Below are 26,035 nucleotides of genomic sequence, written 5' to 3'. Positions count from 1 at the left end.
AGCGAGAGTAAGGTCCCTTGTGGTCAGTCATTATTGAAACAACCAGCAGGTCACTGTTATGCCTATCTCCCAGGTTATCTATTTTTTCTGAGGACATTTAGTTACCGTCTGGAATGTTACGTAGTGGGTTCTGTAGAGAATTGCAATGACACCCTGTAACATGATCTTACATTATAAGATTTGGCATGTGAATCAAAACCAAAACGGTACTCCAGATCTATTATCTCTAAAATACTAGATTATTTCAGGTGACAACAGAGTCTATGGGAGTAGGCCATGCTTTTCCTCAAACAAAAATTCCCTTGGCATCTAGGTAAGAGTGATCCAGAACACTTTTAAATCATGGTTGTCCTGTGAATTGACATAGGATTCTACTCCAGGACACTTAGTTAATATACTGAATTAATCTAGAGTCAGAAACAATGTGTTCCCTTCACAAATTTATATTCGGTTTTAATAAGGCTCCCTAAAGGTACGAAGGTCTAACTAAAAGGATTGTTTAATGGTGTGAAGCACAAACAGAATGTTGGGCCAATAGAGACAGTTGTTTTTGTACCTGGTCGCATTTCAGTAACCTCAAATTGCTTCATGTTCTTGGATACTACCACTGAGCCATTTTCATTTTTGAGTTTCTTGTGCCATAACCAGAGCTTGAAAACTGTAGTTCAAAGAAAAATGGAAAATACATTAGAATCTCATCTTTACCAGTTCTGTGGCTTAAGGTAATGTATTTAACTTCTCTGAGCCTCAGTTTTTTAATTTATAAAATGGGGACAGTAATATGTATTTTGTAGGATTACTGTGAGAATTAACAACATATATAAAATAACTAACAGTGTCTGGCATATAGTAGGTATACAACTATTAATGTTAGGTGATTTCTTATGTATCATACTGAATGAAAAGTCATATTAGAACACTTAATATTAGTTGTAAAATACCTAAAATATCACACTAACAATCATAACTTCCGGTGACATGATAAAATCAAAAGATACAATTACTGCCCTGGCTGGTGTGGCTCAGTTGGTTGAAGTGTCCTCCTATGCATGGAAAGGTTGCTGGTTCAATCCCTGGTGGGGGTGAGTACGGGGCTGGGGGGGGGGGGGGGGACGACGGGACCACTGGTTGATGTTTCTCTTATGCATGGATCTCTCTTTCCCTCCCTCCCTCCTTCCCTCTCCTTTCACCTCTCTCTAAAATCAGTAAAACATATCCTCAGCTGAGGATTAAAAAAAAAAAGATACGATTACTGTTGTCATTAATATGATCTTTAATAAATGGAATAATGCACCATTTACAGCAAGCCTTTTTTAAACCTAAAGAACTGTCTTAAAATCTCCTTCTCCAATGTATCTGTATCAATACAACCTTTTTATTTAGGTTTATATATAGCAAAGCATTTACTTACAATTATTCATAGAAAACTCTTTAGTGGCTTAATGTCAGCTTTCATAGTGGCATCCATAGATAATACAAAAAAAAAGTGATTTGCTTTATTTCATACACTGATCCATCAAACACAGCTTATACAGCATAGCAAGGTCTCAGACAGCTTATACAAAAGCAAAATAACTGAACTGATTCATAAATTCATATATGATGTTCTATCTGTAATGTAAGAGCAAAACACACCAAACAAAAGATACCCGTTAACAAGAAAGAGGGTTCTGAGGAATTGACAATATTTTTCAGCCTTTCTTATTCCAGAAAAGCATCCTCAGAAATGAATACTCTGTAGCTTGTTTCTCCTGTCTACTCAGAAAAAAAGCATAGTAGCTACACATCTCCATGTTTCAGCTACAACACCCTACATTAGTGTATTATACAATTATCCCCTTATCTTCATCTGAAAAACTACCAACAGAAAATTAAGGATGATTCCAGCTTATACAAACACTTATACAATATAATCTCCATGACAACAAGGCATACAAAACTGTTTAAATAAATAAATGTGACCAGAAAAAGAAAAGCCACAGAAGCCAAGCAATTCAATGTTAAACCAGAACTTATCTTTGAATTGCATATTTTAGTAATTTAGTTTTCTTATTAAGTTTCTTTAAAAATGCTTTCCTACCATACTTACAAGAATTGGTAATAAGGTGGAGAGCCTGAGACAAGAGACTGGTTACAAATAACTTCACTGCTAGGATTTTAAGTGTACATCATACCAATTTGGAGCTTGAACTTAACTGATTTAAAGAAAAATTCCATTTGGACCTAACAATAGGTTACCATAGGTTACCTTTTCAAAATCACCCAAGCTATTACTAAAGCTATAAAGTCTTTAGTTCACTTTTAGAACACAGTTTTATACTGTTTACCTCCTGAAAAAATGTTTTATCTCAGAGGAACTATGTTACTAAGTTCTCCCATTAAAAAATAATATAAAATAATTTGTCACATCATGATAACCACTTGACCAAAGGACATTAGTTTGAAGACGATGCTTCAACTCTAGACATAAATATGCTGCAATATGTAGTCAACTAGTTGGATTGTTTCCATTTTTCTTCAGTAATTATAGAACTGGGCTCGTTTTATGATTAATGAAATCTAATATTGTCTATATGTAAATTAAGTCAAATCATAAGATGAAACATTAAATGAATTGTGTGTACAACAAACACTTTAAATATTCAACTGGATCTAATTGCTTGTTTACTACCAATTGAACTTTTGCAATGTGCAGAGGGATGAAAGGGCCCTGAGTTTTTAAGTAATATTATGTCTATAGAGTGAGTCTAAACATGAAGATGTTTCTGAAATCTAAACCCACATTATCTTTTAAAACAAAACAAAAAACCTCAAGTTGTAGTTTAAAAGTTATTTGCTTTAAAATTCAATCATAAACTGGATATCCTAATGACGTGATTTATTTCTAAAGATTCCTCCTCTCTTACCCAGATTTTAAAATCTGGGTTTCAAGTTAAGTTTAAAAAAATGACTGTCACATGCTTTATAGTAATACTACGAACATCACAGTTAATAACGGAATTGGAATTTTCAAAACATGATAGATTTATTTTGGGCATAATTTTAATACACAGCATACATTCTTAAGTATTTACTTTAAAATGTATCAGCCATGAGATAAAATCCTAAATTTTACATGCACAAATACTCAATTTAACCAGTCACTTAAAAATTAAATGAAAGTTACTGTCTAGTCTATGTTGCAAAATAATGGTAAATATTTCAAAAATGGTCTGCAAAAATGTTCATAAATACCTGATATTGTAGGGTTTGCTTTTGAAACTTAAGGTTGCACTTTGTGTCTTAATATTTGATACAAAGAAATATGTAAAACATATATATGCTTTGTGTGGCTCAATCATAAGGCTAAGCTTGCTGTAATAGAGGTTAGAATTTTTTAATGGCAAATTATATACAATTCTGTATGCATTAGTTGTAACTAATTAGAATATAAAATCATAAAACTCAGCAACTGAGAAAATGTTAGATACAAAACTTGAACTCAGTGACTTTCTGACAACCGGTTGGTTGGATCCATTGTCAAATGGTAACATCTTAATTCTCAATTCTATCCTATTGAACTATTAACTAGAGTAATGAACTTGAATATAACAAAATATAATTTTAGGTGTTCTTAAATATAAATAGTTATTGAAATAGGACTGAGGATAAAATGCTAAAGAAACTAAAGCAATTTTGTCTGAAAAACTGAGACTTAGGTGTTAAATGAGATGCCTGAAGCATATTGAAGAATGACAATGTTGAAGAAGATAACCAACATTTTTTTTTTAACTACTGGATAAGAAAAATGGATAAAAAATAAAAACAGGAGGTACGCAGAATAAATATTTTTTTAAAAAACCCTTTCCTGACACATATCACAAGTCAGATAACCAAGGGATAGAGTAAGTCAGATACAAACTAAGGTGACTGAAGGAAAGTAATGTGTAGGTGCATCAGAGGGCCCTGGGTCTCCCTTCCTTGATGTAAGTTTAATCTGGGAACCTACATAAAAACCTTCTTTTGAGAGTAACATTTGCGTAACTAGCTCAAACTGTGATTTGCCAGATTTACTAAAGTATATGTAGGAGCGGGTCACGCAGGGTACTTTTGGCTGGTTTGCATAGTTCAGAATCTAAAAGTTAAAATGCAATTTTACCTCCTGAAGAGCAAATTGACAGTAAAAGGTATGAATCTTTAGAAACATCCTAGTCTGAAAAAGACTCCTGGGGCGTACGTAGGACTGTTATATAATTTCTAGAGTCACTGATCTAGACAATCAACTAATGTTGATTGTAACTTTAAGGAGTCAGCTTGGAAGAGAATGTATTATATAAAGCAATCTGTGAATAGTTATGTAATAACCTGCATTTAATTGGTAATAAGTTCAACATAAATTTATAAAATGTATAGAAATGTAAGTAATCTCAAGTTCTAAAATCTAACCACCTCCAATGAAATATTATTCATCTCCATAAATATGAGAAAACACCAAAAAGTTTATTGAAATGTTTTTCCATTTTAAGTGACTTTGAAAAGAGGTTTACAGGGAATGGAAAGTTCAGTAAAGAGCTAAAGCCTACCAGGTATTTCATTTGGCTATAGAATCTAAATTTTTAAAGCTTTTAAAGAAAATACTTGCCAAATTTTGTGATAATTCCCACTGAAACACGTATTTTATGTGTGCCTTTTTAAAATTGTTTTCACATTCAGAACCAACGTACATTTTCTGGAACACGTGGATACATGTAAGAAAACTATACAAATTGCTTTATTAGGACATTATCCTTGTATCCTTCCTACATCCCCCTTAACTCGTTTTCTGGATTAGTAACATTTTCCAAAGTCACTAAAAGCAGAAATTTTCAAGGTGGAGTGAAAGGGTTGATTAGACTAAAAGTCTATGTTAAATCAACTTCTCCAAATCAAGTATGGAATCAATCTATGAAAAAGTGTCTGTTCCCATAAGCCATCTTCACTTTTCCCTTAAATTTTACTTTACCTTAGTTCTTCAATATAAAGATGTTAGGAGTGAAGTGGTTTGAAGATTCATGATGGCAGAGGTGGGATTGAATTTTGTCTTAAATTAGTAATTACTTCTCAAGCACAATCAACATAGGTATGTCCACACGTCGTCTTATGGCTGCCTTTTAAAGTCATTAAGGTATCTGGGTTTGGTTTATATATAAGCCATAATGACTAATTTCTTACAAAATGTCAGGACATTATACATCCTGTCATAGTGTGTAGGCAATATGGTATGGATGAGAGATGTGGAGACAGGCAAACCTAAGTTAAAATTCATCTTTGCCTATTACTAGGTGTGGACCTTGGGCAAATTACTTAGTTTCTCCTAGCTTCAGTTTACTCATCTGTAAAGGGGATATATTAACTGTAATTCTTATATAGTTGCTATGAGGACTAAAAGAGATGGTGTATGCATATCCCAACATTCCGTTTACAACAAATGGTCAATTAGTATTATTTCACTCCTGCACCTTCCCAAAACTTTTTACACTGATATCAGGGTTTCCCCCAATTATACATTTTTAAAGGGGGAACACTTTTAAGAATTATAATTAAGTCATTTTTGACTAAACACAATTCAAATCAGGTTCTTTCAATGGCTTAGTTCTGACATATAATGACAATAGTTAAGGGAATTAATATTATTCTTTAATTACCTATTATAATGTTTTTAAGATTGTAATACTCTCCTGAAAATGAATTTAATATTTTTTCATTAATAGCCTTTTATTCAAAAGGAATCAAATGTTTTTATACATGCAAAATGTTATGATAGCAGTTAAATATTAGCTTTAAGACACCTTTAATATTAGATGAAAAAAATTGGCAAACAAGCATTTTAAGTCATTTTGTTTGCTTGTATATTATAAATAGATCCTAAAAGTAAATGAGTCTGATGTACAATTTAATTTAAAATTTATTAAAATGACCTACACTTTCTACTTTTTCAGGAGTCTATTAAACAAACTGGGGAAAGGAAATTATTTGTCTTAAACATCATGGAAAATGGGAAACTATAGGAGTTCTTTTAATTTGGTATGTTAACTTTTAAAAGTATTTTATTACTAAGTATCAAAAAATGCTGAAAAACAATCAACTGGCTTGAACACAAAGTACAGTATAATGTAGGATAACTCTTCTTCCGTCAGGAAAAAATCAGTCAGACCTCACATGGTCACTTACCCTCCAACTGAAGAAGGACTATAGTTTATTTTTATTCAAAGATGTCCTACAAATGTTTGAAAATAATGCCCTGAAACACAACTGAAAGACATTTAAGGGCAAGGGAACGAAGTAAAATTTCCTGGGAAAGATATAAATAATTTGTTACATTATAAAAGACTAACTGGATGAAAATATTTTATGCTGTAAGACTGAAAAATATGTTAAGAGTCTGAATCAAGATAAGGGCCATTAAAACACAAAAGGTAGAAATCCTGGGCACTACTAAAAGAATCTTCATTCTAAAAATTCAAAACTGTGCTCAGCCATCTAGCTGAATAAATGGTAAGTGCTGCAACACCCAACTCAAGACCATCGCAGATGGCAAACAAGAAAAGGCTTATATACAAGTCAAGTGTTTTGGAAATTTGATACAAGTCAAATTGGGAAATTTAGGTTGTTTTTAGCTAAATGATGAAGACAGAGGAATCTGAATGAGAAAATATTGTTCAGAATTTTTGTTTGTCTCTTAGCTTTTTATCTCCCAGAGAAATCACAGAACTTAATTAGATAATAAGTACTAAGTACTCTGAGAATCTGTAAAAAATAAGTGAGATCATCGCTGTTTGAAAATTGATAGAAAATAATTTGTGCTTATAAAAAACAGTCCCTTATTTGACATAAAGTGCTTTATTTTTAAAAATGCAGAGGTTGTTTTAGAAATGATTATGAGTAATGAAGAGGCAAAAGAAGCTTTAAAAACAATATCACTTGATGGATACATAACATGTTATCACTAAAAGGTATATTCTGAATATAATGTAAATAACAAATGCTGTTCACATATCAAAAATCATGTGAAAAATTGGCAAAAGGAGAATTTATGAAAATAGGATTAGTGAAAAAAACACACACCCAGCTTTGAAAAGAGAGAGGAAAGTCTCTGTCTGCTCAGAGATGATAGGTTTGGCAGCAACCCTTCCTTCCACAGGGATTTGGCATGCCAGTCAAACAATTTTTTTCCACACAGTGTTATAGGTCACGGGAAGAAGAGAGGAATCTTTTTCAGACAGTCATCAGGCTTTGCTTGTGAAGAGGCTAAAAAGACACTGCAGGTTCAAAACTAGGAATTACTTTTGAAGTTATCTTAATCAGGAAATGTAATTTTATTTGAGTCAAAGGTGGCCTACTTAGAGAATAAAGGATATAACACTATATTGTCTTAACCATCTACCTACTTAAAAATTCCATATAAGTATAGCTCTATAAGTTTTCTGATAAAAATGTGCTTCTTAAATAAATGAAAATGGAACATAACATACATATAAAAATAAAATAAAATGGAAAAAGGCTAATATTAGGACTTCTTCTACTTTGTTCTATGCTCTCTTATGAACTTTTAAAACCAGAACCAAATACATTTGTTAAAATGCCTGGAAGGAAACATTTAGGATTTGGAAGGTTAAAAGAAATAGCATTTCAAATTAGGTTTTGGTTGTTCCTTCTTTAGAGCCCTTTGAGACAATGTTTCTGCATTTTCCACAAAGAGAAAGAAAGCAAAAAATCAGGTAGTTGCTTTCTCTTCTGCAAAATTCACTGTCATAAAACAAACCTGACAAAAGTTGGAGGGAGAAAAATGTTCATATTATGGAAGAATGTGTGCTCTGTTAGGAAGAGAGCTTACAAGAAAGCTTATTTGTGGCTACAGACTATTGCACATTCAAACAAAACACAAGAGAAAAGAATGTCCAACAGATAATATGTTAGGAACGGAACAACATATAAAATAAACTAGCTTGTGCCCAGAAATAAAACATGGATACCGGACACCACTGAAGTCAAATCTGTCTTAATTTGCTTCTGTTTTAATGACCTTTAGAAACCGTTTCAAACTGATTATCAGCAATACATTGTTTTTGCTTTTTTTTCTTAAAAAAATATTTTGAGACCACTTTTGATACACACACATATAATTCTGTGGTCATAACAGACAAATATAACTTTAGTGAGACTAAACAAAAGTGCAAAACTTAAAAAAACAAAATTAAAAAATATGGAAGCATAAGCTAAATTTTCTGCATAGCTGAAATCTATTTAAAGCAAGTCCTGTTGCAAGGGTGGGGTACTGACAGGAGGATAAAGCAGTTTTTAAAAAACGTCTTCTGCAGGTTTAAATGATGCGAAAAATAATTTCACTCCATAGGCTTGAAAACATTTCACAGACAGTTCATTCCTACATCTTTAGACACCATGGTGGTGGCAGTGCCTCCGTCTGCAAGGTAAACGGTGGTGCTAGATTTGGAATGGGCTGCCCTGTCACTGCCATTGTTGTTGACCTCATAGTCCAGCTGTTCAGTGGAGATAACCCAGGTGGAGGGGCGCCACCGCTTAAGAGAATACGGAGTTTTCACACGTTTCTTGATCTTTTCACCAGATCCTGATTTGCCATCTTGTGTTGACTCACCTACTGAAAATAAAAGTATAGAAAAATGAACTATATATAAAGAAAGTACTAAAAAAGTAAAAACTTAGAGTTGCAATTCAAGAAGAGATCAAACTAATGTCTACAAGAGGTGCTAATAGACATTTCTTAAAGTTGATGACTCCAGGCAGTATTTTTCGAGGCAAAACTTAAATTATTTTTGAGGCTCTTTAAGCCTAATGTTTTTATAATTGAATTATTCTATAGGACAAGAAAGAAAATATTTAAAAAACACTAAAAGCAAAAACAGAGGAGAAAATGCAAAGTTCTTAGCTGCATTCTCAAATCCTTTGGTTACTGCTATCAATCCTAACTTAGCAAAATGCATTTAATCATTCTATTTAATGTTCAAAGTGAATCAAATTATAAAGGCACTGGCACATGACAGTTTACAGAAGAATGACAGAAATCCTAGAATACAAACTTTCTAGTAATTCCCCATACATGACAAAACATTTTACTGACATGGAGCCCTGCCATAGGTCAAGTGGTCTACAATAGAAACCACTCAAGCACGGGCTAGATTCTACTGATTGATTTTTGAGAGCTAAATTCCTTTCAGCCCATTTTGTAGTCTTTGACAACCATAAAACGTGACTTTGTTTTTCTTCGTAAGGTCTAAAAGAGAAATTATTTTGTAAATGATGACTGTTAAAGATTTTGGTGAGCTCTCTTGTTTTGTGTTATAATCCTTTTAGGGCCAGAAACTAAGTATCAAGTTGTTTAAGTTATTTGTTTAAATTGTTAGGGGGCCCATAGCACAATGCTGTAGGCATGTGAGAGACTCAATACATAACTCTTGAAAAAAATGACACTAAAAAACCAAGAGCAACTTTATAGTGACTTTTCTGAATTCTCTCTGGACTTTCAAGATTTATTAAGTCTGATAAAATCTAAATGTGTATATAATAGATATTAATATGTTCAACAAACTTTCAAAAGTTGTATCATTTTACTGGCATCATTTTACTTGGAGGTTTTAAACTGATATTTATTTAATCTTACTCATTCACAGCAAATATGAGTTGCATTATAAACTAGTAGCTACTTAAGACACACATTGAATTGGTAATTATCTTATTGTGACACTGATTTTTTAATTATCAATAACAAAAAAAAGTTTTTCTTTACAATAGTCTAATTACTTTTTAGGTCCAGCCAAATGGCTTATTTTATTTCTGAAAGTACAAAACTAGATAATTGTTAGTTGAAACACAATCTGATTCTAAGTAGTTACTTAAATGGTCCCAAAAGATAAGCAGGAGAGATTACACAACCCCCTCACTTACATTGCAAACCGCTGCCATCAAGGATATTTGTGGCTGAAAGATCTAAAGAATTAGGTCTCTGTGCTCTTCTGGGTTTTGATGGTCCAGGATCTACTACTGTGCTTGGAACACCCTGTGTAAGAACATCTTGCTCTAAACATGGATTACTGTTGTTGTTATTGGAATTAGTTCGGCCACCTTCCAGTGGCCGTTCCCTCCTGTCCACAAGACGATCCAGAACACCTTCATCATGGCCAGCCTGTTGCTCTCGCCTCAATAAAGGTTCATGCTCATCAGGACTGGAATTAATATTCAGCCTGGTGTCCTCAACAATGAACTGATTCTGCAGCATTTCTTGGGCCCTATGTGCCACTGTGTTGGCTGTCTGGCCAGATGGTATTGCCCCATTCGCATACTGAGCAGTGGCAGCATGGGAGTTAACGTTGTGATTTCTACCTGCCACCCCATTCATGGTAACCGTAACCACATGAGGTTCTACAGCATTGATGGTGTTCATCTTGGCAACTCCAGTTTCTACTTGTTTCAAGTTTGATTTGTGCTTGCTGCCAAATTTCAGCCGGGGCTCCTTTGTTGAATTTTTGGTGTTTAAAGGCAAACTAGTAGGTCTCTTGGGAAGGTTCTGTTGCTTGGGGAGAGGATAGAGCTGAGCAGGTGGGACATCAGGAATTAAACATGCTTGGCCATTGGCAGCCTGTGTGAAATCCTGCTGCCCAGTGACTTCTACTGCAAGCTTTATTAGTGGGTAAAGCAAGCTAGAACTGGTACTGCTCAGTGGGTCTGGCCCACTGAACTGCTTAAGAGAATGCTCCATGAGATTCTCATCAGAACTTTCTTTGAGGTTCTTATCAACTTCTTTAGGGTCTAGCTTGTTGGTCTCCAAGTCTTCTTCTGTCAACTGTAAGCAGACAGGGGTTGGCCCAATTGGCTGTGAAACATTGGTGGCATGAAGATTTGTTTCATCTGGGTATGGCATCTCCGATATAGTGGTCATGCCAGTGCTGGGAGTGAGGCCAGTGGTGTTGGTGGTGGTTGTGTTGGTGGACAGGCTGGTGACACTTGTTTCAGGGCTAGGAATTCGAGCTTGTGCTTGCTGTCGTTCGTAGTTAATTGAGTTTCGGTTCTTTTCCCCTGTGGTCAAAGGTGTGCTAGACATCGAATGCTCAGAGGAAATATTCTTCACAATGCTGTCAGTGTGATGGATAGAGTCTTCAATGTATGAGGAAGAAGAATAATCTGGATAAGGGCCAATCTTTGGCACACGCCTACTGTGTGACAGGTTGCTTAAAGAAAGAAAAAAGTGCCACATTGAGAATGTACATTTATGACAAACTGGTTCTCCACATCTATCATCTGTTTTTAAAGTATAAACTGCTTTTTATTTTATTTCTAACCCATATCATTCTCAAAGTTATTTAAAAATTCTAATCAAATAATCAATTGTCAATAACTTACTAAATGCTTTATATTATTTGAGCCTACTGAAAAACCTATGTGGATCTAGATATGATTTTTATGGGTGTTCATTACTTTGGCTTATAAAATCTCTCCTAGCCCTGGCTGATTTGGCTCAGTGGATTGAGCGTTGGCTTGCGGACTGAAGGGTCCTGGGTTCAATTCCAGTCAAGTGCACATGCCTGGGTTGTGGGCTCGGTCCCCAGTTGGGGGCGTGCAGGAGGCAGCCTATCAATGATTCTCTCTCATCATTGATGTTTCTCTTTCTCTATCCCTCTCCCTTCCTCTCTGAAATCAATAAAAACATCTTTTTAAAAAAATCTCTCCTATAGTTTTAGAACATTACCAAATTATCTTTATCAATTGTATATGTGCACAACAAAGTTTCATGAAAGGAGGAACCATGGCATACGTTCCCTTTGTGCTATCACAATTCTAGATAGATAGTGGCTACTCTACGAATATGTTACCAGTTAAGTTCCAATGACCAAACAGCAACAACTAATAGGTTGTTCCAAAATGCTTCTATGAGGAGGCTTAGCCTAGCAATAGAATGTATTCCTTGGGGTAGACTGAGCCATATCAATGAAAGCCCTAGATCCTAGAGCAGTGATGGCGAACCTTTTGAGCTCGGTGTGTCAGCATTTTGAAAAACCCTAACTTAACTCTGGTGCCGTGTCACATATAGATTTTTTTTATATTTGCAACCATAGTAAAGCAAAGATTTATATTTTTTATATTTATTTTATATATTTAAATGCCATTTAACAAAGAAAAATCAACCAAAAAAATGAGTTCGCGTGTCACCTCTGACACGCGTGTCATAGGTTCACCATCACTGTCCTAGAGTATTAATGTGACACTCAGATAAATGATCAAAGATTCAGAAATGTTCTCGTTATCAAGGGTTCTTCAGTCATCATCACACCTTGAGAGTGATGGTTCTTGAGCATCACTGTAATATGTGTATGTTATTTAAAATAAAAAAACCAGGGGTAGCTTTAACAATAAAAGTATAAACATTGGGAACATTAATAGATACAAGTGTTGTAGGAGAAAAGCAACAGCTAAAGGAGGAAGTACTACAAAGAAAGACTGATGAGTTTGTGAGGGGAGTGACAGGAAGGGGAGAAGTAAAAAGGTGTTGTACTGAACAAGAAAAGGAAGTCTAGGAGGTATGGAGGGTAAGAGTCAATACAATGAAACCTAGAGTGGAATATAATGGCATGAACTTCTATTTAGGGGAAACTACTTAGAAGTGACAGGGCATGAGAGAACGCATGTAAGGAGTAGAACTAAATGACACAGAAGGCAAAAAAAATGGCAAAGCAAAGGGGAGCATCAAGGGTTTCTTCTTACAATTCAAGAAAAGTTCAAAAACACTTAAAAGTAGCTGACTCTTGAGAGAGAGACAAATAGCATACTAGAGCACACAGATAAGACAAAGGTAAGGTGAGAAGAAAGCAGATTATCTACCTTTAGGTATGTACAAAGTGAGAAAATGTATACTTAGAATTGCTAGTCTCGACCTTCCTTGACTGGCTGATATATAAAGCATAAGGGTTTATATGCTGAAGTTAATTTACCTAATTATAAGTAGTGTAAACCCAATTTGAGGCCTATTCAAATTGCTCTTAAAATTGGAATAGAAAAGAGCACAGAAAATTATTCAAGAATCAGGTGTATTTTTTTATTGATTGATTGCTTTTTTAGAAAGAAGGGGAAGGGAGAGAAGGGAGGAGGGTGAGAGGGAGGGAAGGAGGGGAGAAGGGAGGGGGAAAAGAGAGAGAGAGAGAGAGAGAGAGAGAGGAAGAGAGAGATTTGTTGTTCCACCCATTTATGCATTCATTGGTTCCTTGTTTTGTTTGGGCCTTGACCAGGAGATCAAACCTGCAACCCTGGCTTATCAGGACGACGCTCTAACCAACTGAACTACCCTGCCAGGGCCTCAAGTATACTTTTATCTCAATTTTCTCTGGTAACTTTTTCCTTGATGCCTCTCTAAACATTTTTAACATATATTAGATAAAATGACAAATTTGTGAGAACACTTTTCCCCAAACGTGAAACAAAGAAACTCAGGTGATATAGTCTGAAAGTTCCAAGTTTTAGGAATCTTTTAATAAGCCCTTTTAGGGGACTCTCCCACTCCCCACGTGCGAGTCTGTGCTGTGAGATTCTTTCCTCTTCCCCACGTGGGAGTCTGTACCTGTTCTTCAATAAATTTCCACCTTTGCATAAATAAATAAATAAATAAATAGCCCTTTTATTTAGAACCAAACACCATAGCTCTAACAAAAACACAAGTATAAAATAACGTTCATGATGGGATAGAAAGACCTTATGAACTGCTCTCCTATAAAAGTAGTAGTAGTATATTCTATAAGAAAGAACATTGGATAAGAAGTCTGGAAATAATAGTCTCCAATGAAACAGGTTCAATACGTAGGCAAGATCATATTCCATTTTCATTAAACAAACAAACAGCAGGGACAGGAGGATTAATAACAAAGAATAAATGTAATATCTGAGGAAGTGCTTATAAACTTTTGGAACTACGAAAATGTTTTACCTTTATTATTGTAGGGAAACTGGAGCATTAATAGAGAAAAACTAACCTCTTTTACTGTATCTTTAAGATACTAAAAACCCCACAGATTCCATCTTGTATTTATATCAAAAATCTTCAGTAAAATAGCAGGAATATTGAAAGAAAAATTTTGACTTTAGATTGGATTAATCACTGCACTATTATACTGATAAAAATGTTTATTTCCTATTCTGTTTGGTCTCAGTTTTCAATACTGACTGATGGGTGTCAATCCCTGTGGGTCTTACCGCTCATTCTGCATTGCAGTAGACATCGGATTGACTGTTGGGCTCACGGACTTGTTTCTTTCCCATATCATCATAAGTTCAGCCATCCTCTCCTCAGCACACTGTGCAGTAAGCCGAGCCTCTGCATCCTGGTCCCAACAGTCTTCGATTGTCTCCTTGAGTGACCTCACTGCCTGTAAAAAAGCACATGTCAAACAGTGTATCTTTAACGAAAAAAGTATTGAGTTTTTAATGATATGAAGTAGGATAAAAATATTTTTCTTTAACAAATATTTTACATAACTATAATAAAACTTTTTAGATTTCAGAGATTTATAAAGGGTCACATTTCTCAAATGGTGAGTAGCAAGTAAGCATGGAAGCTTTAACTTAACTCCTTGAAGAAATATACATAAGAGCAAGCTCTATGCATTACAAGGCTACATGTTTTTTAATATTTTTTTCTAACATACAAATGAGAATTACTATACTCACTTAGCCATACTACTTTTATTTAGCAATCACGAACATATACATCTTCCTAATTCTTTTAATGCTGCATAGTATCCATTATATCATAAGTTTTTAGCCTGATCCTTATAAGAGGATAGATAGTTTCCAGTTTTTGCTGGTATAAATGACACTGCATTGAACATCTTACACATGCATTTTTCTATATGTGTGTAAGTGCAGTTGAGGAACAAATTCCTGGAGATATTATTGCTGGATCAAAGGGTAAAATACATTTAAAATTTGTTATTGCCAGGTTACCCTCCAAATTGATGGCACTGCCAACAACAAAAAAAGTATCTGCTTTCCCATCACCAACACTTTGTTAATGTGATAAGTAAAAATAGATCTTCTTTTAATTTATCACTAGTAAGTAGAGCCAAGATTTGAAACCAGGCCTTTAACTGAGCTGGTACTCTTACTATAAAACTGGAACTAATATTCTTTTTTTAAATAAATATTTTTATTGTTTTACATATGAAAGAAAAAGTTATTTAAAAAACTACGACCTATAATTTTTTGTTTTCCTAATTTAAAATATGTTAATATAAAAAGCAGCCTTAAACTATCTGTGCAATTGTTACAATAGTTCATTTTTACTATAAATTCTAAAAGTATAGGGGGAAAGTTATTCATAAATCTAATATTCAGTGGTAACTATAGCTAACATTTCCATATTGTTTTCTCAGAAAGTATTTTCTAGACTTTCATTTTCATCAGAAAATTATTCTTCCCCCAATTACTGACTGAACTATGCTTGTGTCTCTGGTAGTTTTTAAAACTAGTTTTTACATTCATTAATATTTGAAAGCGTCTGAGTTTTTTTTTTTTTTAATATGTTTTATTGATTTTCTACAGAGAGGAAGGGAGAGGAATAGAGAGTTAGAAACATCGATGAGAGAGAAACAATCAGCCGCCTCCTGCACGCCCCGCACTGGGGATGTGCCTGCAACCAAGGTACATGCCCTTGACGGGAATCGAACCTGGGACCCTTGAGTCGCAGGCCGACACTCTATCCACTGAGCTAAACCAGTTCTGGCAAGAGTCTGAGTTTTGTTACTATAAAAATGTGTGTGTTTTTATTTTAATGCAACTATGAAGCAAAGGTGTTTTCTTTTCCACACAGGGGAATTCCTCTCTATTTTTATAAACCATGCACTTGCTATATAACTCTAGTACTGGATTGTCACTGCAGATAGGCAGATCTACAGACTGTAACACATTAAATGGATTCATTGCAAGTGAACCAAGAATTACTTCATCCCTTACTTAGAAACCTAGTCTAAATTTGGAGTAAAAAGTTTTCAAGTAAATATGCATATGATGCATATCCCATAATGGTAGGGTTGCCAAGAAATACTTCAAAATCAGAGTCCAATTTCTCTGGTGAAATAAACAAGTTAAGGAAGATAAAGTATTTGATGAGGTAAAATTTCACAAGATTTTTTTCTTTGAGGGTGCTCTACTGTGAGGCTGTAAAGGATTCAGCCTCTCACCTGCTGCCAGGGACCTCTTTAAGATCTGTCCCACTTCCCACAGCAGGACTCCAGTTTGGAGGCAATCTTGGGCATACGTGATTGGCAATAGATCTTTAATTCCCTCATACTTGAAGAAAATTGCAATCTCATTTGAAGCAGAAGCCTTCCTTGAAGGTAATCTACTGACAAAGATGACCAATGGAGAAAATATTTAATCTAAATCTGTATGGAAACATATAACATCTTTCTAGCCTCTCTCTGATGTGCCAACACCCCATATAAGTCATGATCCAGAATGAAAATATTCTTTTAAAAAATATTTTTTAATTGATTTCAGAGAGGCAGGAAGAGGGGGAGAGAGACAGAAACACCAATGATAAGAGAGAATCATGTTCGGTTGCCTCCTGCATGCCCCCCACTGGGGACCAAGTCCACAACCAGAGCATGTGCCCTTTACCGGAATCGAACCCAGGACCCTTCAGACTGCAGGCCAAAGCTCTAGCCACTGAGCCAAACCAGACAGGGCCAGAATGAAAATATTCTAATCCTACCAAGACAACCTAAAATTAAAATGTGAAAATACATAGTAAAAAGATTTAAATTACATAATTAAAATGTTTTCATTTTTGTTCTTTAATTATACATCAAGAAAACTGCGTAAAGTGTCAAAAATTCAAATGTACACCTTCAGAAATAATAAAATGCCTATTATATTCTTAAAACAAGAATAGATTGCTCTGGAAAAAGCAAACAATAAAAATATCTAGAAATTATACGTATGACTGTGGAAAGTAAAATTTTAATGAACAGATAACAAGTAGAATGGAAAAGGTGAAAACAAATGAATGATTTCAAAGGTAAAGCTGAGTAAATTTAAACAATTTACAACAACAAAAATTGAAAAATGCAAGGAAAAGAACTGAGACCTAAATGTCAGGTGGTCCAATATTTGTCTAATGAGAATTCCATAAGGAAGAAATAAGAGGAAATAATTTTTTTAATAATATAAAAAAATTCCTCTGAATTGAAGGAACTTCCCAATTTTCAAGCTGAAAACCTGTCCAGTATAAAGCGAAAGGTGTGAAAAGATCCATGCCTACATAATTCCAATGATGAAGTAAAAGGCTTAATAGCTTATAGAGAAAAGAAAATAAGAGAATAAAACAAAAAGCAATTGAAGGATACTAGTTGGTGCTGGAATTCTCATTAACACATCTGGATGCTAGAGGACAAGTGAGTAGTGGTTTCAAAGTTGTGAGGAAATGATTTTGATCTTGAAACTATTACATAGCCAAATTATTACTCAAATGTGAGGACAAGATAGAAACATTTTTTAATGTGCAAGGATTCATAATGTTTACTACCCATGTACATAACTAACACACATTATTTAAAAAGGAACTTCAAAAAATTCATGAATGCGAGAAACCAAGATAGCGGCATAGGTAAACACCTGAAATTGCTGCCTCGCACAGCCACTTCAAAAATACAACTAAAAGTCAAAACGGACATCATCCAGAACCACAGGAAGACTGGCTGAGTGGAAATTCTACAGCTGGAAAGAAAAAGAAAAGCAAACTGAGACTCAGAGGAGGTGCGGAAGTAAAGTGCAGAAGTACGGAGGCGCGCGGAAAGGGCTGGCAACTGAGGTCTTCTTCAGTCCGGAGAGAGTCTCAAGCTCCCCACGGCTCTGAACTCCAGTTCCGGGCGAGTCTCTGGGGACCCAGACTCATATGGGGAGAAACTGGACTGCCTGGCATTGACCGGACCACGAGGGCAGCTTTCTCTGAGGTGCTCACAGAGTTCACTGTTCCTGCAACGGGGCCACAGGACACAGAGACCCAGGGACCTATCCGGGGCAGGGTCTATGGGCAACCATTGCTGTTTGCACTACCCCGTGATTCCCTGAAACCCCACCCCACCCAATTTACAACCCCACCCAAGCTGTGCACAGAGGCTTTTGCATACAAATGGCCTAGCCTTTCTCCGCCTAAAAACCTGTCAAACTGTAGCTGGGTCAGAGAACCCCAGAGCTTCCAAAAGAAGGCCTAAGGCTCGTCAGCAGCCTGCATTGCTTCACAGCTGTGCCTTATCTGGGCACCTCCAAACCCCAAACAAAGAGGAGGAATCAGCAGATATCTCTGTAGCTCCTGCTGGGTGGCCTCAGGCAGAGGCTGACTTTGCACCTCCTTGGAGATCCAAGAGCCAGTGTACCCAGTGGTCAGAGTGGGACCATCCAGATTACAACTCTTCAGATCCATAAGAGACACACTCAGGGGGCAGACTCAGTGAGCACCAAAGCCCCACTGAAGCAAGTCCTGCCCCATAAGGGTGTCTCCAGCACAGCAGTTCTTCCACTATAGACACAGCGGGTCCTTGCAATCAATTGGCCTGGAGGTCATTTCCTCCCAGGGATACCAACAGCAATCAAGGCTTAACTACAACAAGACTGTACACCCAGCCCACAAAGGGGTGCACCAAGAGTTTCCACCTCAGGTGATTGGCAGGGCTGAGCCACTGGGCCCAATAGGACACCTACCACACAAAGCCACTCTATCAACACAGGGAAGCAGCCAAAATGTGGACACAAAGAAACATGTCACAAATGAAAGAAATAGAGGAAAGCAAATTACTGGATTTAGAGTTCAAAACCACAGTTATAAGGTTACTCAAGAATCTTCTACAAACCTCCAAGGAACTTAGTGAGACCTTCAAGGATCTTAATGAGAATGCAAAAAAAATGGAAAAGGACCAGTCAGAAATTAAGCATACACTGACTGAAATAAAGAATAATATACAGAGATCCAACAGAAGACTAGAGGATCCCAAGAATCAAGTCAAAGATTTGAAATATGAAGAAGCAAAAAACGCCCAACCGGAAAAGCAGAAAGAAAAAAGAATCCAAATATATGAAGATAGTGTAAGGAGCCTCTGGGACAACTTCAAACGTACCAACATCCGAATTATAGGGGTGCCAGAAGAAGAGAGAGAGCAAGATTTTGAAAGCCTATTAGAAGAAATAATGACAGAAAACTTCCCTGACCTGGTGAAAGAAATGGACTTACAAGTTCAGGAAGTGAAGAGAACCCCAAATAAGAGGAATCCAAAGAGGACCACACCAAGACACATCATAATTAAAATGCCAAGAGCAAAAGACAAAGAGAGAATCTTAAAAGCAGCAAGAGAAAAACAGTTACCTACAAGGGAGTACCCATACGACTGTCAGCTGATTTCTCAACAGAAACCATGCAAGCCAGAAAGGAGTGGCAAGAAATATTCAAAGTGATGAATAATAAGAACCTACAACCAAGATTACTCTACCCAGCAAAGCTATCATTCAGAATTGAAGGTCAGATAAAGAGCTTCACAGAGAAGAAAAAGCTAAAGGAGTTCATCACCACCAAACCAGTATTATATGAAATGCTGAAGGTTATTCTTTAAGAAGAGGAAGAAGAAAAAGGTCAAGATAAAAATTAGGAACAACAAAGGGACAACAAATACATATCTATCAACAAGTGAATCTAAAAATTAAGTCAATAAAAAAAATCTGATGAACAGAATAAACTGGTGAATATAATAGAAGTGGGGGCATAGAAAGGGAGTGGACTGACAATTCTCAGGGGGAAGGGGGTGTGAAGGGTGTGGGAAGAGTTTGAACAAAAATCTTACACCTATGGATGAGGACAGTGGCGGGGGGTAAGGGCAAGGGTTTGGTTGGGAACCGGGTGGAGGGGAGCTATGGGGGGAAAAAAGAGGAACATCTGTAATTATATGAACAATAAAGATTTATTAAAAAAAAAAAAGAACAAGCTAAAGCAGTTCATCACCACCAAACCAGTATTATATGAAATGCTGAAGGGTATTCTTTAAGAAGAGGAGGAAGAAGAAAAAAGGTAAAGATAAAAATTAGGAACAACAAAGTGACAACAAATACATATCTACCAACACGTGAATCTAAAAATCAAGTGATTAAAAAATATAATGAACAGAATAAACTGGTGAATATAATAGAATCGGGGGCATAGAAAGGGAGTGGACTGACAATTCTCGGGGGAAGGGGGTATGGGGGGTGCGGGAAGAGACTGGACAAAAATCTAACACCTATGGACAAGGACAATGGGGAGGGTAAGGGCATGGGGTAGGGTGGGAACTGGGTGGAGGGGAGACATGGGGAGAAAAAAGAGGAACAACTGTAATAATCTGAATAAAGACTTATTTTTAAAAAAGAAATAAGAATAAATATAGTAACATTATAATGGTAACTTCTAGAAGAGAACATTAAAAACAAAAAAATAAATTAAAAACAAAAACAAAAACTGCAGAACAATGTTAATGAGAGTTATTTTTGAAGAATGGTGGTGGGGACGGGTAGTCTTTTCCATTTTCTTTTTTATACCCTTCTATTTAATTGGGTTTCGTTTACTATGCATAAGCATAACTTTAATTCTTTCAAAAAACTGTTTAAAATATGAAATCCAGGGTACTGTCATCAATAAGGGATAATTATGATATAACACACAATGGCATACTGTCAAATGGGGATAAAGAGAAACATCTATATGTACTGACATGAAAACTGTCCATATTAAAAGAATAAAGCTTCAGAAATTATAGTAAATAATGAGATACTCCCACTTATGTAAAAAACTTATATGATAAGCATAACCAATGGACATAAGACACTGGGGGGTAAGGGAGGCCAGGGGATTGTCAAGGGCGGGGGGGGGGGGGGGGGAGGACACATATGTAATACCCTTTGTAATACTTTTAGCAATAATAAAAAATAATTAAAAAAAAATAAAAACTTATATGAGACAGAGAGTGGGTATGTGTGTGTACGTAAATGTTTGTAAGATGTTTTCAGTATCATGGCAATAATTTACTGAAATGATAGGAGCCTCTGAAGATATTTCAATGTTGTGAGCTGCATTTAATATGCAGTATTTACAGGCTGTACCTTGCTTTCTTTTTGGTGCAACTTAAATTTCCCTTAGCCACTGAATTGGTAAGTCTGCACTAATTAACACTTTTAGTACCATTCTCAAGAGAGTAAGATGGAATTTCAATAACGTTTCAAATATTAACTTGTTAATTATTCCAGTTGTTACCCAATCTGACGAACAACACATAATAGTCTCTTTAAATAAATTTTATACTTGGAAAAAACTGAAACTGAACCAAAAAAGGGGACTTTTTATACTGAAAAATTTTAAAACACATAACAACAAAAATCAAGTAAGTTGATTTAAAAATAAAATCAAGTAGGTTGGATTTTTGGCATTAGACAAGTCTATAAAACTATTAACATTATTAACAGTCTTTTTTTGCTTCAAACAACATTAAAACATAGTCGTTAAGTCATGTTTTTAATAATTTAGTTTTTCTTACCAGGCTATTTTCTTTCCAAGCTTCTGGGAACTTCGGTCTCTGTTTTTCCCTAGACACCAGAACCTGCATATCTTCAAAAGTGGGATGGTTTCCAACTTCTGTCTGAAAAGCCATCTGGTATTCTGGTACAGATTCACCTGTGAATTTTTTAAAAAGGACAGAGTAAAATGTCCAATTATCATAAAATGATATAAATACAGGAGTATTAGATACTAAGCAAGCAAAGAAACTCACAATCTTTTTTTTCTTAATCCTTTCCCATATTTGGAAATTCTAAAGAAACCCCTTTGTGGGTTTAATGCATTATTAATAAATGTTTCACTTAGAATAGTCTCTGATAAATTAAATGTTTTTTAATAAGTTAAACAGTACTTTCAATGTTGAAAAGGTATTTTTAAATGGTTCTAGCATTACAAAATTTGGAGGGAAGAGATTTTTTCATATATACATATTAATACGCTTGAATTCTTATCGCATATAGGGATCAAGGATACTGAATATGAGGAGATGCCCAGGATCTAGCACAACAAACACGAACATAACTGGGAGGGGTGTACAGTCATCATATCTAATTATATCATTTTCTCTATTATAATACAGCTAGATTGATAAAATCTGTATCAAATGTCACAAAAATTTGTATGATAATGACCATTTGACAGGAAAATCAATATACTGATCTTTAAAAGCATTTAAACAGTTTCTTATCAAACAGTTTCTAGATCAAGGATTTTTCTTTCCTTTTTAGAGCAAGGATTTTTAAGTATCATTAAGTATTCTACCACTGCCCAAGAAGCACAATCTGGGGCTTGTAATGAGAGGCTTGTAATTTTTACAAAATGTGATCAAAGTAAACTTAATAAACATATTGAGCTACACAGAAGACCTCTGGGACCAACATTCAGAAAACAAATCATCTAGTAAAAATCTTGGCAAATACCTCTGGGGAAATAAAGACCTTTCTGTCTCCTCGCCACTGCCACCCCCCCTCCCCACCCCCCCACCCCAATTAAAATGACAGGATAACTTAGAAGGAAGACACCATGATAAGGCACTTAGTTCCTAATCTTGGCTTCCTCTCTACCTTGCAAAGTCATTTTTAACTGTTCTGTGTTTCCGTTTTCTCCTTAGCAAAATGGCAATATTCACCCTTCCTTATTTCACTCACTTAGAAATAATACAAAAGTTATAATGACTGAGATAGAAAAAACACGTAATTTAAGTTTTATGTTTCAATTTGAATACTAAAAAGAACTTATAAACACTATCCTCCACCAATATTAAGAAACTAGAGGTGGTGTCCTATGGCCTGGCCTGCAGGGACTGGGCCGAAACCGGCAGTCCAACATCCCCCGAGTGCAAGAGGGCACTCTACAAAGTTGCTATTGCTTGGCAGCTCCTGCGTTGAGTGTCTGCCCCCTGGTGGTCAGTGCATGTCATAGCTACCAGCTGGTCACTTAGGCTTTTATATATATACACTAGAGGCCCAGTGCAGGAAATTCATGCATTGGTAGGGTCCCTAGAGGCTGCCGGCTGCCAGCTGGGGCCTCCCTCCCTTCCCCCAGTCACCTGCCACCACCGCCACAGCCGCAGGCCAGGGCTTCCCTCCCTTCCCCTGGCCGGCCCCGCCCCCTGGTCAAACTCCCGAATGAACTCCAGGTCAAGGGGGCAATTTGCATACTATGCTTTTATTATATAGGATATTTACAAAGAATAATTCTATAATCTATAAAGCATAGCCCAAGATTTTTTGGAATATTGCACTATCTATAAATACAAGTGATATTTTCGCATACTCTAAACATTTCAGCTGATACTTATTTTTTATCAATAACCATCAACAATGAACTTGAAAGACAAAACTAAAGGATTTAACATTGCCAGTTAGTATAAAACTTTCATGAATCCTCGTATGATAAAACCTCAATCCATACCATCTTTGAACTGTAAGATATTTACTAGTATATCTTATCTCTTTGACATATATACACAACCCACATAATACCCTCCCAGTGTTATTTATTAGCTATTTTTTTCTTCAAATGTTGGTTTAGTAGAACAAGTGAAAATACACAATTTTACTTATTTTTTTTAATCAGGTCTATATCACAATGAGAAAACTTGCTAAATGAATCTGAGGCACAATCTTGTCTTGTGATTTGAATAACATTAAGAATTATTAAATTTCTACTAAATTTTCATGGTTCTAAATCTAATTGTTCCATAGGTAGTTGTGTAGAGCTAACTTCGTATCAGGCATTGGAATGACTGCCTTAAACTTTATAATCACTGAATTGCTTAAGGGAAGTTTTATAATCCTATTTTCTCTCAAACTGTCCAAAATAGATAAATATCTAAGACTATCAGATGCCATTCCTTGCTTCTCACAACACTTGCTACTTGTTAATTATGCCTCTAAGCAGTTAGGCATTTTAGTCCCTTACTTAAATTACACTTTTCTCTTCCTTTTTTCTTTCTCTTGCCTTCTTTTTTTCTTCTTTCTCCCTCCTGTGTATAAATTTGGCAGCATTTTATTCTTCCTTTGTAATAGAAATACCTTATTCATTTGTTTTGCTAATATTTTTTCCCTTTTATTGAATTTACTGGAGTGACACTGGTTAACAAAATTATACAGGTTTCAGGTGCACAATTCTACAACACATTATCTGTATACTAAATTGCGTATTCACCCCTCCAAGTCCATCCTTCACCATTTATTCTCCCCTACCCTCCTCCACCTGTATTTTGCAGTCAGCTTCCATAGTGTGTCCATTTATTAATAAAACATGTACTGCCCTAGCTGGTTTGGCTCAGTGGATAAAGCGTCAACCTGCAGACTTAAGGGTCCTGGGTTCAATTTTGGTCAAGGGCACATGCCCCAGTTGCAGGCTTGATCCCCAGGAGGCAGCCGATTAATGATTCTCTCGTCATTGATGTTTCTATTTCTCTCTCTCCCTCTCTGTTCCTCTCTGAAATCAATAAAAATATATTTTTTTAAAAAAAAACACACATGTACTGCATTTGGAAATATATCATATTAATTTAAAAAATATTTTACAAGCCCAGGCCAGGTATCTCAGCTGGTTAGAGCATCATCCTAATACTCCAAGGTTGAGGGTTCGATCCCCGATCAGGGTACATAGTTTCTCTGTCTCCTCCCCACTCCGTTCTTCTCTCCCAAAAACCAGTAAATTTTAAAAAATGTTTTTAATGTTTTACAAGAATTTTGTTATTATTATACTAGAGGCCCGGTGCACAAAAGTTTGTGCACTCAGGGGGGTCCCTCAGCCCGGCCTGTGGCCTCTCTCAATCTGGGACCCCTCGGGGGATGTCCACTTGCCAGCAGGGAGCAGACCTAAGCTGCAGTCGGACATCCTTAGCGTTGCTGAGGCGGCAGGAGAGGCTCCCACCACCACCACTGTGCTGGCAGCCGTCAGCCTGGCTTGTGGCTGAGCAGAGCTCCCCCTGTGGGAATGCACTGACCACCAGGGGGCAGCTCCTCCATTGAGCATCTGCCCCCTGGTGGTCAGTGTGTGTCATAGTGACCAGTCATTCCCAGTGGTTCTGTTGTTAGGGTCAATTTGCATATTACCCTTTTATTATATAAGATAGAGGCCTGGTGCATGGGTGGGGGCCAGCTGGTTTGCCCTGAAGGGTGTCCTGGATCAGGGTGGGGGTCCCCACTGGGGTGCCTGGCCAGCCTGGGTGAGGGGCTGATGGCCGTTTGCAGGCTGGCCAAGCCCCCCAGTGGGGACCCTCACCCCATGGGGATGTGGCCAGCCTGGGTGAGGAGCTGAGGGCTGTTTTCAGGCTGGCCACACCCCCTTCAGGGTGGAAGTTCCCGCTGGGGTGCCTGGCCAGCCTTGGTGAGGGACTGATAGCTGTTTGCAGGCTGGCCACAGCCCCTTCAAGGGTGGGGGGGTCCCGCTGGGGTGCCTGGCCAGCCTGGGTGAGGGGCTGAGGGCCGTTTTCAGGCTGGCCACAGCCCCTTCAGGGTGGGGGTCCCCACTGGGGTGCCTGGCCAGCCTGGGTGAGGGGCTTATGGCCGTTTTCAGGCTGGCCATGGCCGAGGGCTGGAAGCAGGTATCTGGGATTTATTTATCTTCTATAATTGAAACTTTGTAGCCTTGAGCAGAGCTCAGGGCCCGCAGGGCAGGTGGGAAGCTTGGCTTTTTCCATCACCTGGGGCAACCCAAGCCTCCTGCTCACTCCAGCTCCGTGGCCGCTGCCATCTTAGTTGTGTTAATTTGCATATTCGCTCCTGATTGGCTGGTGGATGTGGCTTGTGGGCATGGTTTGTAGGTGTAGCGGAGGTATGGTCAATTTGCATGTTTCTCTTTTATTAGATTAGATGCTATTCTTTAGGCTTATTAATATGTTTATGGTATTCTTTCTTTTTTTAACTTCCACCCCATTTCATTGTTAAAATTTAAGTGCCCTGTATCCTCTAT

At 36.7% G+C, this 26,035-nt stretch overlaps 1 protein-coding gene across 2 annotated transcripts in view; it reads right to left on the bottom strand.

Moving 5' to 3' along the window:
- Positions 1-1,255: 1,255 nt before the first annotated feature.
- The window catches only part of BMPR2 (bone morphogenetic protein receptor type 2), a 120,440-nt gene continuing 95,660 nt past the window's right edge, over positions 1,256-26,035 (bottom strand). Inside the window, exons 10-13 of one of the 2 annotated variants that reach the window (XM_070421876.1) lie at positions 21,585-21,721; positions 14,230-14,402; positions 9,940-11,219; positions 1,256-8,632 (exon numbers count right to left, since the gene is read on the bottom strand). In XM_070421876.1, coding sequence (XP_070277977.1) covers positions 8,385-8,632; positions 9,940-11,219; positions 14,230-14,402; positions 21,585-21,721 — 1,838 coding nt within the window. In that variant the 3' untranslated portion in view covers positions 1,256-8,384. Of the gene's footprint in view, positions 8,636-9,939; positions 11,220-14,229; positions 14,403-21,584; positions 21,722-26,035 lie in introns of both variants that reach the window. The other variant, XM_070421875.1, reaches the window with a different exon arrangement.

The sequence above is a fragment of the Myotis yumanensis genome, unplaced genomic scaffold (assembly GCF_028538775.1).
Source record: "Myotis yumanensis isolate MYYU_CA2020_CCGP unplaced genomic scaffold, mMyoYum1.0.hap1 SCAF_8, whole genome shotgun sequence".
In the NCBI taxonomy this organism is placed as follows: Eukaryota; Metazoa; Chordata; class Mammalia; order Chiroptera; family Vespertilionidae; genus Myotis; species Myotis yumanensis.
Note: the sequence above shows the minus strand (reverse complement) of the source record. Positions and strands in the feature narration are given on the sequence as shown.